This window comes from Taudactylus pleione, unplaced genomic scaffold (genome assembly GCF_031769625.1).
Source record: "Taudactylus pleione unplaced genomic scaffold, aTauple2 ptg000231l, whole genome shotgun sequence".
NCBI lineage: Eukaryota > Metazoa > Chordata > Amphibia > Anura > Myobatrachidae > Taudactylus > Taudactylus pleione.
In genome coordinates this window covers 3265519-3283872 of record NW_028284633.1, presented here as the reverse complement: position 1 = coordinate 3283872, position 18354 = coordinate 3265519, and the positions used below count along the sequence as shown (strand labels likewise).

The 18354-nt window shown below is 47.2% G+C and overlaps 1 protein-coding gene across 1 annotated transcript in view; it reads right to left on the bottom strand.

Moving 5' to 3' along the window:
- LOC148516919 (rap1 GTPase-activating protein 1-like) overlaps window positions 1-17892 on the bottom strand; it is a 286202-nt gene extending 268310 nt beyond the window's left edge. Inside the window, exons 1-2 of the mRNA XM_088479397.1 lie at window positions 17848-17892; window positions 294-329 (exon numbers count right to left, since the gene is read on the bottom strand). Coding sequence (XP_088335523.1) covers window positions 294-329; window positions 17848-17877 — 66 coding nt within the window. The 5' untranslated portion in view covers window positions 17878-17892. The remainder of the gene's footprint in view (window positions 1-293; window positions 330-17847) is intronic.
- Window positions 17893-18354: the final 462 nt, after the last annotated feature.

Sequence of the window (18354 nt, the reverse complement as noted above, 5' to 3'; positions counted from 1 at the left end):
AGCATGCGCAGTGGTGGCAGTGGTCAGTACAGCCCACCAGCTCTGTATTTTGATACTACACACTTGTATTTTGCTATGGGACCTGGCAGGCGATGTACTGTTCCGCCCCTGCATTTAATGACACATCCATAAAGTTATCAGGATACTATTGTAATAAATACAAATATGATAAGAAATTCAGATCTTGGCGCAGGGTAAGACGATCATATGTGTACAATGCATCTATTAAATACACACGTATGTATAGTACAACATGGACCTGATAGACCTCAGACACGGTAACTGTTTCTTACCTGCATTTTCTCGATCATTTCAAACAAATCAGCAGACTGAAAAAAAACAAAGCACAGTCATTATACGGAGATTTATAGTGTGCTGCGCAGATTCAACACAGCGCCGACACTTCTGGGTGCTGGACAAATTCTGTACTGATAAACCCTGAAATAACCTCTTTAGCTCAGACATCTGTTCATTTACAGCCGGTTTAATATTTTATATAACACAAAAGGATAAGGACTCACTGAAATTATGTTTTATCTCTCTGTTCCGCCCTATACTGGTGCCGGATTTTTTTCACCACTGAGCATTGGATTGGACCTGGCGCCGTCTAAGCTCCCCAAGCAGCCATAGAAAACACGGTATGAAGGCGCAGCTTGCAGTGGTAACTTTATACACAGGGGAACAATCCCTACTAACAACTACAGTATATCCCCTATACTGTAAAGGGTACATGCCGTTAATGCAAGGACACCAAAGCATCATTTTGTTAGAGCAAATGTATCAGTTGTTAGTAGCATAGGGGGGATACGGTCATACTGTCTGATTCAGACCCGCTTGCGGCAGCTCTGTCGCTCCGGGGCTCACTACAAGATGGGGCGGCTGTTGATGTTGATTGACAGTTCGCCCCGTTTTGTAGGCGGGGAGTGGGGGTGGCTGCACAAATGCAGGCGTACCCTTAGGAATGCCTGCTGTTTGTGGGCGACCCTACTGACATCACTCGTGATGTCAGTAGTGGACTTCCTGCTCTATTAGAGCAGGAAGTCCACTCTGGCTTGCGGGAACTGAGACCTTACCACAGGGTTTCGCTGCAAGCCCGATGGTCACAATAATCGCGACCATCGCCAGGCCACTCGCACAAGCTGTGGGTGGTCACCCACAGCTGTGCGAGCGGCCTGGAGGCCGGAAAAAAAAAAAAAGTACGTCCTGATTCAGAGCGAGCGCATGCAAACAGCGTGCACCTCTGAATCAGGCCCATAATCCCGGCACCAGCATCCCGACTGCTGGCATCCCAAAGGTAAGCAGTGGGATTAGGAGGATTCGGTGCTAGGGGGAGGGGGGAGGGTTAGGCAATAGGGGGAGAGTTAGGCACTAGGGGGAGGATTAGGTGCTAGGGGGAGGGTTAGGCACTAGGGGGAGGATTAGGTGCTAGGGGGAGGGTTAGGCACTAGAAGGAGGGTTAGGCACTAGGAGGGGAGGTTAAGGTTAGGCACTAGGGGGGAGGGTTAGGCACTAGGGGGAGGGTTAGGCACTAGGAGGGAAGGTTAGGCACTAGGGGGAGGATTAGGTGCTATTGGGAGGGTTAGGCACTAGGGGTAGGGTTAGGCACTAGGAAGGGAGGGGAGGTTTAGGCACTAGGGGGAGGGTTAGGCACTAGGGGGAGGAGTAGGTGCTAGGAGGAGGGTTAGGCACTAGGAGGGGAGGTTAGGGTTAGGCACTAGGGGGAGGAGTAGGTGCTAGGGGGAGGGTTAGGCACTAGGTGGATGAGTAGGTGCTAGGGGGAGGATTAGGTACTAGGGGAGGGTTAGGCACTAGGAGGGGAGGTTAGGGTTAGGCACTAGGGGGAGGGTTAGGCACTAGGGGGGTGTTAGGCACTAGGAGGGGAGGGTTAGGCACTAGAGGGAGGATTAGGCACTAGGAGGGGAGGTTAGGGTTAGGCACTAGGGGGAGGAGTAGGTGCTAGGGGGAGGGTTAGGCACTAGGAGGTGGGTTAGGCACTAGGGGGAGGATTAGGTACTAGGAAGGGAGGGGAGGGTTAGGCACTAGGGGGGTGTTAGGCACTAGGAGGGGAGGGTTAGGCACTAGAGGGAGGATTAGGCACTAGGAGGGGAGGTTAGGGTTAGGCACTAGGGGGAGGAGTAGGTGCTAGGGGGAGGGTTAGGCACTAGGAGGTGGGTTAGGCACTTGGGGGAGGGTTAGGCACTAGGAAGGGAGGGGAGGGTTAGGCACTAGGGGGAGGAGTAGGTGCTAGGGGAAGGGTTAGGCACTAGGAGGGGAGGTTAGGCACTAGGGGGAGGAATATGTGCTAGAAGGAGGGTTAGGCACTAGGAGGGGAGGTTAGGGTTAGGCACTAGGGGGAGGGTTAGGCACTAGGGGGAGGAGTAGGTGCTAGGGGGAGGGTTATGCACTAGAGGGAGGAGTAGGTGCTAGGGGGAGGGTTAGGCACTAGGGGGAGGATTAGGCTCTAGGGCGTGGGTTAGGGTTAGGCACTAGGGGGGGAAGGTTAGGTTTAGGGTGTGGGGGGAGGGCTAAGGGTATGTAAAAGGGTTAGGATACATATTGACAGGTGTCAGTATCCTAACCCTGTCAGGATGCCGACATCAGGATTTTGACCATCGGGATCCCGGGTGCCGGCATCCTGTACCGAAACGGCATGGGGAGTGGTGTAAATAGGGGCTCATGTGTAGGGCGTAACAGGCACTCACTAGATACCCTAGTAAAAATGGGGAGGGCTGCTCTACTCTCCTGAGAAAGTGCAATGGCCAGGTCACTCTAGAGATCCCCAGGCTCTGCCACAACCACAATAGCTCCACTATTATTCAGAAGTTGGGTGGAACTATGATCAGAATAGGCCCATACATATGTTCTGTACCAGACCCATAAAGGCCCTTAATCTATCATTGGTCACATCCGCGGCATCAGTGATCCGCAGCTCTCCCTCATTATAGCACAAACACTTTATAACCTACTAGCGGGGATACCTGGCCTTTCCCGTGTTGAAGACTGGTCCCTGAAGTACACCTGCAGCCTATATTTGTTTACATAGTCCTTGCCTATAACCCCATTCCATTGATCCTGAATAGGACCCCGTTGCTTGCTAACATGCATGCAAACATGGTGCCCGAGCTGCCTCTGTGGTCCACCTCTCCCCCTGCACCCAGTCAAGCAAGCAAGGTGGGCCGGTCCAGTCTGGGCCACCGAGGGATGCCCAGGTAGTAGCAGTGTTGATTTGGTGCCGGCTGGCCAGCTGATTACAGCCAGCACGCCGGCAGGCAGACATGGAGAGACAGTGCCACATATCGTGAGGCAATCCAATCTTGCAGATCGGCAGCTAATCAGCAGTGGCGGTTCCTGATTGGTTGCTGGTCTGCAAGCTCCGATTGGCTTGCGACCGGTGCCAGATTGAAATTGTGCCAGTGCTGTCTGAACATGTCTGATGCTGCCTGCTGTGCGCCAGCTGTAATTAGCTGGCAGCCCAGCCCCAAATCCACATCTGCTGGCTGCTGATGGCGCATATGGGGAGGTGAGTGGCTGTTGGAGGGACATGGGGAGGTGACTGCTTGGGGGGGCATAATGTGTAAGGGTCACCACTTATTCTGACCCTCATTACACGTAAGCAGTGTGTAACTTTTCAGATAGCTAAACCTAGTTCATCTCTTAATCCACAGACAATGAGTTTTCTGGAACTTTGTACATTGATTAACATAGACCGGAATGATTGTCCATATAATACAACTGTGGTTCTGCAGAGTAGGTCGCTGTACTTGTGATAACAAAATAAGAGAATAAACTGCAAATGCGAGCGGTAAGACGATATTAGCTTTGTGGGGTTCAGAAGACTTACACAGCCTGTCAGCATGTTACACACAGATACTGCAGTGATAAAATGGAGGATTCAACCCTTTGACCTGTCACATGGTAAATGGTAGCCAGACATACTGTAGGCAAACTAATGCAGATCTGCACAGAGCAGAGTAGACTTAACTAGTAGAGTGTAAAACATAAGCTTGTCGCATACAATCACTGACTCAAGACTACAGTATATGAAACAACATTAGAAGTGATGTGGTTACAGTACACTCCCTGTCTGATATCTATAGATATCACTATATACCTATGCAAACACAAAAGTAAAAGAACAATAACATAATAATGCAATGATAAGAAATATACATGATCCTTATGTGACATAAGAAGCACAGTCTCTGTGATTGGTCTGACGAATGTCTTAGCAGTTCCATCTTTGATTACTTTGACTGCTACTTTGCGAATCTTTCTATCTCTGCTGGGAGAGGTTGTAACAATTAGTCCCATTTAACACTCATTTCGATTAACCTGCTTGTCTTTAAGTAGCACAAGGTCATTTTCTTGTAAGTTGGTACAATTAGATTGCCATTTGGATCGATTTTGTAGCTTAGTCAGGTACTCACGCTTGCAACGATTCCAAAAGGTTTTGGCAAGACACTGCACCTGTTTCCACTGTCTTTTGTACAAGTCTTTGTCATTAAAGTTTCCAAATAGAATGGTTGACACCCCAAATTTTTGTGTAAGAAGTGTGGCCGGAGTCAAGATGACTGGCATCTCTGGATCAATAGAAATCGGTACAAGCGGTCTTGCGTTGATGATAGCTGAAACTTCTGCTAAGAGAGTAGTCAACACCTCATGAGTTAATTGCTTATAGCTGGCATCTAACAACATAGAATCACGAATACGACGAGAAGTTCCAATCATACTTTCCCAAACTCCACCCATTGTGGGAAGAATGGGGTGGATTAAACACCCAAGAACATCCTTGATCATGTAGATATTTTTCCACACTTGTGTTGTCAACATACACATGGAATCTTCTAGTTTGGTTATATATGTAACCTAGAACCACCTTACTATCAGTGTAGAATTTAACTGCATCCGGTTTGATGTCTAATTCTGCTAATATAAGCTCTGCTATTTCTTCTGCTAGTACAGCTCCACACAGTTCGAGTCTTGGGATAGTGTGTTGAGGTTGTGGTGCCAACTTAGCTTTACCTAGAATGAATCCAACATGGCAAGCTCCCTTAGGATCTGTCACCTTTAGGTAAGCAACTGCAGCTATGGCCTTTGTTGAAGCATCTGAGAAAATACAAATCTCCTTGCGTTTTGCTGCAATACGTGACAGAGGGGTGTAGCAACGTGGAATTTGGATTTGTTCTAGGGAACGTAAGGAATCTCTCCACATCTCCCACTCTTGTTTCCTTCCTGAAGGTAGTGGTGCGTCCCAGTCTTGTGAATCTGCTGAAAGCTCCCTTAGCAAAGACTTCCCTTGTACTGTTACTGGAGCTGCAAAACCAAAAGGGTCATAGAGACTGTTGACTGTTGACAGAATACCTCTTCAGGTGTATGGTCTTTCTTCCTGTGACACTTGGAATGTAAAGGTGTCTGTCCTTATATCCTAACTTATTCCTAAACTGTGCTGAATTATAGGAGTATCAACACCTAGATCTAAGTTCTTTAAGTCCTTTGCATAATCTTCAGAGTTGAACACTTTCATAACTCGGGTGCTGTTCGAAACTATCTGGTGAAGTCTCAAATTAGCAACATTTAACATCGCTTGAGCTCTTTTGAGCAGATGTATAGCTTCATCTTCGGTAGGCAGGGATTTAAGTCCATCATCTACATAAAAGTCCCTTTCAATGAATTGCCTAGTATCAGCACCATATTCCACTTCTCCCTCTTGAGCTGTCCTTCTAAGAACATAGGTAGCCACTGCAGGTGAATGACTATTACCAAACACATGCACTTTCATTCGGTATTCAATTACTTTGTCGTGTACATCATTGTTGCTGTACCACAGGAAGCTTAAATAGTTTCTATTGTCTTCTTTGACAGTGAAGCAGTAAAACATCTGTTGGATATCTGCTGTTATAGCGACATGTTCTTTTCTGAAGTGAATTAACACCCCCAAGAGGTTGTTTGTAAGATCTGGTCCAGTGAGGAGGATGTTGTTCAATGAAGTACCTTGAAATGTAGCACTTGAGTCAAATACCACCCAAATCTGGCCTGGCTTTCGTGGATGGTACACTCCGAAGATTAGGAGATACCAACATTCTTCGCTCTTTTCAAGTGGAGGAGCTTGTTCTGCATGGCCATTGTCAAAAATGCTTTTCATAAAGGCTACAAAATGCTCTTTCAATTCTGAATTCTTTTCCAAGTTATGCCTCAGTGAGTTGAATCTTGCAAGAACTTGTTTCTTATTGTTGGGAAGACAACGTCTAGTTGAACAAAAAGGGACTGGAACAACCCAACTGTTTGATTCATCTTTGAAGAATTCTTTATCCATAATTTTTAGAAATTCCTTGTCTTCCATTGAGGGTGTAATTTTATTGTCATCCTTTATTGTCTGAAATACGGCTTCACCAAGACCTTCACCACCTTTCTCCCATGTCAGTATGAGTCACTTGACCTTGTCGAGCTGTTCTGGTGAGACTTTCTTTTATAAAGAAGTGATTAGGACATGGTTCATATAGGGATACACGACCATTTTCCATCACGCCTGTTTTGAAGGCATTGATGTGATCTGGTCTGCGCACCTTGTTAATGCAAACATCACCCACTATTACCCATCCTAAGTCGAGTCTTTGGGCATAGGGTGCATTGTGAGGGCCATTGTGTTGTTGACAAACTTTGTGTACCCTCAGTATGTCTCTGCCAAGCAGAAGAAGAATTTTTGCGGTATTATCCAATTGTGGTATGTGATCAGCAATAACTCTTAAGTGGGGGTGATGATGTGCGATGTCAGGTGTAGGGATCTCACTCCTGTTGTTTGGCAATTGATCACCCTCTACAGATGTAGGCAGAGAAAGTTTTAGACTTCCATCTACAGTCTCCATTATAAATCCACTTGCTCTTCTTCCTAATGTATCTTTCGTCCCGGCACACGTGTTTAGTGTGTATGGAGTGGGGTTCTCCCCTATGTTGAATAGTTTTAAAGAACTCTGACTCAGCTAAAGATCTATTACTTTGATCATTAAAATGGCATACATTCTGATGGATGTTTCTGAATGTCCTTTGAGATACTCCTTGACCAAGCATATTTTTGAACAGGATCGATTGCTATCACCTTCTTTGTACACCTCAGTACATGTAGATGTAACTAAAGTTTCCATCTTTTCACTCTCCTTCTCCCCGCCGTCCTTTGACACAGGGCCAAGGGTGTTGGTAGAATTTGGGCTACAGGTGTCTGGGTGTAAAGCAGTTACATGCTTCTCACTGTCACACTCCAAACATTTAATTGTAGATTTACAGTCTCTAGAGAGGTGATTTGTAAAAGAACAGCATCGGAAACAGATGCCAAAGTTTTTAAGTAAATTCTTTTGCTCTTCTAAAGGTTTCTCTCTGAAAGTACGACATTTCTTAAGAGGGTGTGGTTTCTTGTGCAGAGGGCACTGTCTACCTGGATCCTCTACTGGTTTACTGATTGTGAAAGGAGAAGTCGCAAGTGTTTTCACCTCTGTCTTGTGTACTGAAATAGGTATTTTGGAGTTCTCGTACCTTTTTCAGTTCTTTCACCCTTTGGATAACCTGGACCGGCTGTAATTTGGGAGTTAAGGGCAAAACTTGGATCATTTCTTGTTTTTGCTAAGTTCCGAATGAATTTAGAAAAGAAAGAGAATGGAGAAAATGCCACTTTATTTTCTTCCTTGTACCTTGAGCCTTGGAAAGTCCATTTTTCTTGAATGTTATATGGAAGTTTCTCAACAATGGGTTTCACCCCTTGAGCAATATCTAAATAGCTTAGTCCTGGTAAAAATGGATCAGTTTTAGCTGACTCTAATTCTAGCAACAGATCTCCAAGTTCTCGTAATTTCTGATTATCTGTGTTAGAAATTTTGGGAAAGTATTTAACTTTGTTGAGAAGGGCTTCTACACTAACTGCTGGGTTACTGTAACACTCTTCAAGTTGTTCCCAAACTATCTTGAGTCCTATTGAGGGATTATTCACATTGACTGACCTGAGTGTCTTCACTCATCCTGAAGACTTGCTCCCCAACCATTTTGCTAACAGATCAAGTTCCTCACTTGCAGTGATGTTCAGGTCATTGATTGAGTTCATAAAGCTGGACCTCCACGATCTGTAGTTCTCTGGACGGTCATCAAACTTTGTAAGTCCTGTGTTAACTAGCTCACGGCGGACCATGAATTTAACTAAGTCTGTCACCTCTGATTTAACAGTCTGCGTATGATGAGGTATATTTAGGATATTGTGATTTAATGTATCACTCTGCTTATTTTGTCTGATCAGAGGGGCAAGTTTCTGCTGATCAGGCATTTGTAGTCTGTAAGAAGGTTTTTGTTCTTGAAAGCAAAATAGTGAATCCTCTGGCTTATCTACACTTTGTATGTGAGCTTGGTGAAGTAAATTACTGCAGAGACTGCCAATGTTCCTGTCGGATTGTATATTTAAAGGTTCAGCATTTACAACTGGTTCCTCATTATCGGAGCAGGGTGAGCTGCTGTGCTTACTGGTATGACTTAGTACATATTCTCTGGTGCATATATCAGGGTCTTCTGACATAATTTGGCTACTTAGATCCTCTCTACTATCTCAGTTTACGGCTGCTTCAAGGGTCTCAGCTTGTGCCACAGCAGCAGCTGCTTCTTTCTCTTGGCACAGGGCATCTAAACTGGCTTCCAGACGCGCCCTTTCTAACTTTAATGCGATCTCCATTTTTGTATAAGCGGCTCGTGCTTTTGCAGCATCAGCGTCTGAACGTGCTTTGATGGCGGCAGCACTCGTTGTGGACATGCTGGAATGCAATGATCTTGATTTGTTTGAATAATACCTAGATGACCTAGAGCGATGGGACTGAACCTCCCTAAAGCGGTCTAATCTAGTTTCAGTATCTGTGATTGCATTACATATAAGACTGTCACATCCCTGATCAATGTCTCTCTGAATGTCACGTTCCTTCATGCTTTCTTCCACATTTGTTTTGGTTAAAAAGGTGGAATATTTCTCTGACTGCAATCTATAGGTCACATAACTGGAACTGAGTTGATCCAGAGTATTTTGAATTTGTTCCTGAACACTCCTTGCATTTGTCACTTTAAGCAAATCAGTTTCAGTTCTATCCCATGCTTTTCTAGTCTTTCTTGGTATTCAGCTCTCTCACTGATGTAATTATCCCTGGCGTTTTGGGATAGCTTTACTGTACGTATAGGTTTGGTGCCATCTTGGGCCTGCTGGGGCTGTGAAGGGATTTCATCATCTACATTTGCAGCAGCTTCTACATTAGAGTTATGGGGGCCTATTCATTAAACGTAAAAATTCAATGGAGATAATTAGCTTTAGAACTCTCATGGAGTTCTAGCTAATTATAGGTGGAATTCATCATTCCTCCTCTCCATAACTATCTATTCTGAAAAGCTGTCATTTTTGCGATGACAGCTTTTCGGGAAATAGATACTTTTCCTGCCTACACTACCTTATCGCATCTGGAAACAGTGCTGCGCATGCGCTGTTACAACTGTAAAACCAGCACATGCGCAGCACTGCCTACAGATGCGTTAAGTTTCGTCCCCCCCCGAACCCCTCTCCCCCCTCCGCTCACCTTCCCCCCCCCGACTTACCTGTCCGCGCAGCAGCCTCCGGCTCCGTCCTGCTGGTCTGTCATGTGGTTTCCCAGCAGACCACATGACAGATTAGAAAAAAAATAAATTTTTTTTTTCTTTTTCTAAACTTTCTTGTGCTCTGCTGGGAAACCACATGACAGACCAGCAGGACGGAGCCTGAGGACGGAGCAGAGCGCCGGAGGGACTCGTCGGGGGACCTGCACATGCCGATACAGGTAAGTGGATTCTGCTATTCGCCACCTCACAGTGGTGAATAGTAACTGCATCAAATTCCGAAAATTGATAATTTTCGGAATTTGATGAATACCACAATTTCAACATCCCCATACTAATGTACTATAGTACTAATATCCCCATACTAATGTACTAATGTACTAATATCCCCATACTAATGTACTAATGTACTAATATCCCCATACTAATGTACTAATGTACTAATATCCCCATACTAATGTACTAATGTACTAATGTACTAATGTATGGGGAGTGTGGAAATTAACGCAGGGGAACTTAGCAAGGAGATATCTGTGATATCTCCTGTGCTAAGTCTGTTCATGAATACCAAAATAACGTTATTTTAGTGTTGATGAATAGGCCCCAGTCTGACATGACATGGTGTTTGCAGGTGTATGACTGATGATTATCAGGATATGATCTGTGCTGTACACACTTATTGATTTCTGTGTGGTGAAACTGACTGCACCAACACGCCTTAGATCCGAGATCACCTGCGCGTGACGATGAGTCCGGAGCGAACTTGTGGGAAGTTCCGGCTGTATGGACGTAGTCACCGGGTTGTGGATCTATAATAGGTGAGATTGCACCAGCCTGGCTGACGTCTGTATAGCTTGAGCCCGCAGAAAGGTTATATTCTTACTATTCTGACCCTCATTACACGTAAAAGCACGTGAATGCTAGCATAAGCATGAGAGGTGATAAGCACCCTGTTTTTTATTGTAGCAGTACTGGTTAGAACTGGGTTTTTGGTCGCAGTCATGTTATTGGTATTTGTATTGAGTCAATCAGAGTTTGACAGCCTATCAGGGACCTGTTTAGGCGGGCTCTGTTTAGAGTTATCAGTGTACTGGGAGGAGTCAGCTTCCTCTTTTCCAGTTGTGATCGTCTGGATAAGTACTTCAGTGTCACTGAAGCCACATATTTTGTCTTCCTATCATATTTCCTTGCTTATTCAGCAGTATATCCCTTTTACTCTGTCTTTTCATCCCATCCTCATATCTTTATTAATTTTCCCCCTCCCCTCTTTTCTCTATTTTACATTCCCCCCCTGCTCTTTTACAGTCCCCCCTCCTCTCTTCCCACTGTCCTTTTTTGTGTGCAGCCCCATTTTATTCAACCCCCCCTCCATTCTGCTTCTCCCCACTGGGCACATTCATTCTGCTGCCATGCCCCATCTCCGCTGAGATGCCCCCCTCCTCGTCGATTGCTGTAGGCGGCCTGGCCTCTAGCTTTGGCGGCCATCTCGCCTCACACGCGCGGGGCGCGTGCACTGCACCCGCGCGTGTCCTCCGGCCCGGCGGCACCCGCCACACCCGGAGCATTCGTTAGTGCACCCGCTCCCCACCCATCCAGCCGGCAGGCAAGGCTGGTGCAAGCGGGTGCTGCATCGGGACCCCCCCCCGCTCACCAACCGCTTCAATGAGGCCGGGCAGCGCGGTGTCCTCAGACACTGCGCTAAGCCCCGCCCCACAAGTAGTGGGCGCCATTTTAGGTGCCTCAGCCCCCATAGACACAAATGTCACCGCGGGGCGCGTGCACTGCACCCACGCGTGTGACCTCCGGGCCGGCAACACCCGCCACGCCCAGAGCATTGGCTAGTGCACCCGCTCCTCCCCCATCCAGCCTGCAGGCATGGCTGGTGTGAGTGGGTGCTGCATCGCCCCCTCCCCCGCTCACCAGCCGCTTTCATGAGGCCACTGGGCACATTAATTCTGCTGCCATGCCCCATCTCCGCTGAGATGCCCCCCTCCTCGTCGATTGCTGTAGGCGGCCTGGCCTCTAGCTTTGGCGGCCATCTCTCCTCACACACGTGGGGCGCGTGCACTGCACCCGCGCGTGTCCTCCGGCCCGGCGGCACCCGCCACACCCGGAGCATTCGTTAGTGCACCCGCTCCCCACCCATCCAGCCGGCAGGCAAGGCTGGTGCAAGCGGGTGCTGCATCGGGACCCCCCCCGCTCACCAACCGCTTCAATGAGGCCGGGCAGCGCGGTGTCCTCAGACACTGCGCTAAGCCCCGCACCCACAAGTAGCGGGCGACATTTTAGATGGCCTGAGCCCCCATAGCACTCAAATGTCACCCTCCACTGCTCCAGGAGCGGGGAGGGTTTTTGCTGCTGACACCTGACAATGGGCACCCCCTTTCCAGGGGTCAGCTACTTGCCAGCACAGCTGGGTTGAACTATTCACCAATGAGCCACATTGCCGTGGACAGCCATCATGGTGATTCAAACCGCAATACCCCGTTAATTCAGCAGTTCTCATACCCAGGTTTAGCCCCTTTACCACCTGTTACCAGCGTTCCCATCAGCGGTTTGGCCCACCATGAATTTCAATAGGTATTGCGCCGCCCGCTGCATATTTTGGTCAGGGTTTTAGCCAGCGGACACTTCTGCCTGCCCTTCCTGTCTTTTCCCAGCAATTTATTAACCCTCAATTGCCCCATGCTCTGGGCCATTATGTACCGCAGGTGCTACACCCTTCGTGTGATCAGCAGTTTCTTTCCACTTCGACCGTACATAACCCTTACCCGTAATTTATCTAGCAGGTGCCCAGGGACATTTTGACAGCTGAATCCCACCCTATAACCCCCCTTGCCTCTGGTCCCGCCACCTGTCAGGTCTCCCACCCCTCCGCACCCCACCCAAGTTCATCCACATCCCCCTCTGTCTGCCCGAGCCGGAACTCCCATCCCTGTTGCTTTTTCAGCTTCAACTTTGTACATTACTAATGTTGATGTCCCCAGTTCGCAGAGCATCGTGTCACCAGCGTCTTTGGCTCCTGCTGCCAATGTCACGGAGGACGTTCTGGCTTTATCGATTCAAGTCGTGGTGGGCACATCTCACAGCGCGGGACAGGATTCAGTTTCCACGGTCGGGGCCGCTACTCCATCAACATGTGGAGCAGGTGAGATCACTTCACCACATAACACTGCCACGTCATCACACTCTGAAGTCTCATACGATTCATCTGGCTCAAGCGAAAAACCGCACAGGCTCACGTGTTATTTTTTATTTTTTTTAGAAGAAAAAAGGGAAGCGTAAGAGCACAAATAGATTCCGCAGTTATGCAGGCAGCTCGGTTCCGGATGCATCAGGCGATGCAGCTCATTGCTCTAATACTGCGTTTTTGCGGGGGTTAGATAGGTTTGTTAAGAGATAAAAAAGAATAAAAAAAAAAGAAAAAGGGTTTCGTTTGCCCGTTGTTCGTCCAATTTTTTGTAAAATAGCGGTGAAAGCCAAAGGAACTTTAAGTCAGCTAGGGATTACCCAGTTGTTGTGGGGAAAAAATAGCAGCAAAAGTGGATGCAGGCCTGTTTCCCATCTCCTCCCTTAAGTCTATTGGCGTTTTCCCCTTTGGGCGTTGTTCCTAAAAAAGGAGGCCGGTAAATTCCGGTTGATCCAACACCTGTTCTATCCAGAGGGAGAGTCCGTTCACGACGCTCTAGATCCAGGCAAGTGCAGCGTCATTTATCAATCTTTGGAGGATGCCTCTACGGTGGGTGCACGAATTCGGTTAGGGAGCCCCATTGGCGAAGAGTGACAGAGTCTGTTTTTCAGGCTGATTCTTTCAGATACTTGGGTTTCAAAATTGATGCGTCATATTGCGTGGATAAGTGTTTGCCAATGGTATTCTCCATTTCCTGCTCCTTTTTTCGAGTGTTTCAGCTCTTTCCTACAGTGGTGCATTCAGCCAGGTTCAGGGCAGTCAAGTATAGTGCATTATTTAGATGAATTCTTATTGGTAGAGAGGGCCACAGCAGGCGTAAACAAAAAAAAAAATAAATAAATAAAAATAAAAAGATTAAAAAAAATAAAAAAAAATAAATAATAAAAATAGTGAACTAGTTTGAATAGTGAACTTAAGGTCGACATGCGCTTATGGGGCACTTTTTGCAGGATTTTAACAGGGTTCGGTTTTTGGTTGCCCAAGCCAGTGGGCTTTGGATTTGGGGGCCTTTTTTGAGGGTCAGTATTGTGCGGAAGCTTGGCCACAGGATTGGCGAGCTGCCGGTTTTACAAGCAATATGCTCCTCCTCTATTGGTTCCCAATTGTAGTGGCCATAGAGTTCTAGATGGCGCAGCTTAGTAATCGTAGCATAATTTTCTGGTGCAACAACCTGGGGGTGGTTCAGGCCATTAACGCGTTCCGGAAGTTGAAAACGAGTTAGCGGATGCTTTATCTCGTGTCCAATGGTCAAGGTTTAGAGCATTGGCGCCCACAGCTAGCGTTCATGGTTTACCCTGCCATGCTCATGTCTGGCAGAGCATCAGGTCGGCATCAGCAGACTCGCTCTGAAAGCGTTGGCGACGGGTACCCTAAGGTCCTATACGGAAGCGTGGAACTCTTTGCTGGCTTTCATTAACAAAATAGATCAGGGTAAGAGTGTTGAAGGTAACATGTTGCAGTTCATTTGGTTTTTGGCATGAACAAGGATGGTCAAAAGCAGCAATGTCCGGTGCTTTGGCAGGCACTTCATATTTTTCACAATTGCGTGTCTTGGTAGACCCAACTAGTAATGTATTCTTTCCAAAGCTCTGAAGGGTTGGGCGTAAGAACAGGCGCATTCAGATGATTCTCGTTGGCCAGTAGGTACCAGTTTGTTAAGGAGTAGCGGCCTGGCAGCGGCAGGCGCGGCCTTTAGAGATTATGAGGCGATGTTGTCAGTTTGGCATTTGTTTTGGCATTTTTCGGGGCGCTGCGTGTAGGTGAACTGGCAACTGCTAGTAAGAAGTCAGTGCGCACAGGAACTTTGTTGGAGAATGTGATTATGATATCGGACTCGATTTTGCTGAAAATTCTGAGATCAAAGACCGACCAATTAGGTGGGGGACATTGATAGTCAATTACTGTGCATCCGGACCCGAGCATATGCCCCGTGGCCATAGCTAAGCATTACAACCAGTGGCGTCCGCGAAAGGGGGTTGCAATGGCTAGTGCATCATGGGGACCTTTCACCGCCCTCACGTTTTTCAGTTCACAGTGAATTTTAAGCGTTATTTGATAGCCCTTGATTTGCCGGTGGGCATTATGGTGCACACTCATTCAGATTTGGTGCGGCAGCAGCGGGTTCTTCCAGCGAGGCAATCAAGCGATTTGGTCGGTGGAAGTCTTCCGCTTATAAAGGTTATGCTAGAGGTGACAAGCTGCCTAATTAGATAGCGCTTCAATGCGAGTTTGTTTTTTGGGAAACCCAGTGCCTTAAGCTACCTGCCGCTAGGGGGGATTGGAGCTCTTTTCACCTTTTGCCCTCAATGAGGTTTTGGTGTTGTTCACCTCCATCTGGGTCACTCAAACAACTCAGTTTTCCCTCCCTGGTTGGTGGTGAAAATGCTATGGTGTATGAGCAATACTGTTCCTTTAAAAACTTTTTCCTTACAGGTCGTGGTAGGGTACATGATAGGGTGTGGATTGTGGGTCATTCATATGTGTATTGGGCTGGCAGGCACCCCCTTGCTCGAGAGACCCCCTCTAATGTCCGCTGGATTGGGGTGCGCGGTGTCAGATGGAATGGCTTTTTGACTCTTCTCTGGGATTCAGAGAAAAAATGGGGTGCCCCAGACTGCTTGGTCATCCATCTGGGAGGCAATGATTTGGGCACGTGTAGAGGTGTAGAGTATCATTGCTATAAGAGAGACTTGCAAATAATTGCTCAGCATTGGTCACAGGTTCAGTTGGTTTGGTCTGAAGTCATTCCTCGTAGATTTTGGAGAGGAGAGCAAGGAGCTTCAGCTTGAGAGAGAGTGAGGAGACAACTGAATGCTGCGGTGTCTTGTTCCGTGGAGAGTCTCGGGGCGTGCTATCAAACACCCCCGTCTCCGCTATGAAGAGGTTGACTTCTATAGATCAAATGGAGTGCATTTGGTTGGGAAAGGTTTGATCTGGTTTGTACCAGTTCTTTTGTCTGGTATTGGAAGCATTTAGTGGTCCTAGGCCCTCATTCAGAGCCACTCGCTATTTGCGGTCGTTCGTTCTAAAACAAGGGGTGGCTATTCAAATGAACCGTTCGCTGTTTGCGGTCTGTTCACGCCTCTATGTCTGAACGAGCGAACCAAACTTGCGTTCGTTTTTTGGAAAAATACGCCCCCTGGCCGCTCGCATCCTACGTCATGTCCGCTATTTATTAGATTAATCGAGTACATCGACAAGGGTATGAACTGCTCGCTATTCTTGGGGTTGGTGTTTGCTACCACAATTTTGCGAGCAGTTCTGACTATAAAATAACCCAGTGACGTGGTCAATGACGCTGCTGTTTTAAATATGCACACCCATAAAACGCCCGTTTTGACCTTTAAGCACGCCTGCGTTCTGATTTACACTCCCCATTTTCAAGCACCTTCCCCTGTTACCACCCACATACGCCTCTTTCTGTCACTCAAAATAGCAGGCATTCGTTTTTTTGCGAGCACATGAATTTCGGCTGCACTGACTGGTTAGCGCATGCGTATAACGATCCGTACGCATGCGCAGTTGGGCTAACATCGCTCGGAACGAATGAGCGGCCGCTTACGAGCGGCTCTGAATCAGGCCCCTAGTTAGCTGGTGGCGGTACGTCGTCAGTGGACCCCGTATTTGGCGGAAAGCAGTGCTCCTCGGTGGCTCAATTTAGTGCAGCTGAACTTGGCTAGCATCCCCCCTTTGAGGAGGCGAGTCGGTCGCTGCCTTAGGGGAGGACCAGGTCTCCATCTTATGGAGGGATCAGCACTTTGCTAGATTAAGGGGAGATGGTACTACTCGAGATAGCTCGCACTTGGGGGTGGAATCTCCACCCCCATCTTAGTAATGCATTCCGCTTATGGGCTGTAGCCGAGTTAGCACTGCTTTTTCGCCACCATGCTCGATGCTATTACAGATCAATTACAATCCAATGAAATAAATTTGGCTGCGACCTCTTTATTGCAAATCTATTCAGTTGTCATGGTAAACACAGATACTGCAGTGATAAAATGGAGGATTCAACCCTTTCACCTGTCACATGGTAAAAGATAGCCAGACATACTGTAGGCAAACTAATGCAGATCTACACAGAGCAGAGTAGAGTTAACTAGTAGAGTGTAAAACATAAGCTTGTCACATACAATCACTGACTCGAGACTACAGTATATGAAACAACATTAGAAATGCTGTGGTTACAGTACACCACTATTGTGTGGAATAATGGGACACTACTACTATGTGGTATAATGTGTAAATGGCATTACTGTGTAGCATAATGTATAAGGGGCACAACTACTGTGTGGCATAATGTGTATAAGGGGTACTACTGTGTGGCATAACCTGCATGGGCTCTGTGTGGTATAACATGAATGGGCTCTATGTGATGGCAAAGGTATGAGTTTTTTTTACCTCTGGGGGGCCCTTAAGATCTTGCCCACAAAGTTCTAGTTATGCCCTTGCATGCAAACACAGTGTCAGATACAGGAAGGAGTATAGTCGCTGACTTTAGGGACCACCCCCCACCCCCAGAGGAGTTCCAAGTAGGAAGCGCATGGTGTGTGACAATGAGATTTGTGTCATTGGGGCCCCTTCCCCATGGTATAATGCAGCGAATAGCTGCATCACAACATGGGGGCGGGGCCACGGTGACGTGATTCATAATAGTTTCTTCACCATTCCCTCACCTCACTATACCAGGGAAGTGGATGGGATCTGGGAGAGTTCCTAGCTCTCCTGGGAGTCAGGGGAGCTCCCCAGCATTCATGGGTGTCCCAGACTTTCCCGGGAGAGTAGGTAAGTATGGGAATGGGAGAGAAGGACACAGCAACGTACGTGAATGATGTAATAACTGCGACATAGCTGGTGTATATAACACACTGATATGTAATAGTGGAGGGAGATGAATTATACAGAGATGAACATCAGGGAGGGGAATTGTATAATACGGGTTCATGCAGACTGTAGTGACCAGCAAGTGATCACAGGAAGATCCGCGTACAGCCGTACATGGCATCACCCACATACCATACAACAATAACAGCCTGCCACTAGCGACTGGACCTTCTAACCTTATTGCGTGAGGCTGGCGGATGAGACATGGTGTCTGCTTGTCTGCTGGGGGTATCTGCAACACACAGGGCTGTGTCTTCTGGCTTTCTGAGAATGATAAGAGACATTTGGGCTGAAATATTGGCAAAAAGGGAGTAAATTAAAAAATATATGCAAAGAAAAAGCATATTCTACACAAATGCATCTGACCATCAGTGTGTACCTGACCATCAGTGTGTATCTGACCATCAGTGTGTGTCTGACCATCAGTGTGTGTCTGACCATCAGTGTGTCTGACCATCAGTGTGCATGTGACCATCAGTGTGTACCTGACCATCAGTGTGTATCTGACCATCAGTGTGTATGTGACCATCAGTGTGTACCTGACCATCAGTGTGTACCTGACCATCAGTGAGTATCTGACCATCAGTGTGCACCTGACCATCAGTGTGTACCTGACCATCAGTGTGTATCTGACGATCAGTGTGTACCTGATGATCAGTGTGTGTCTGACCATCAGTGTGCGT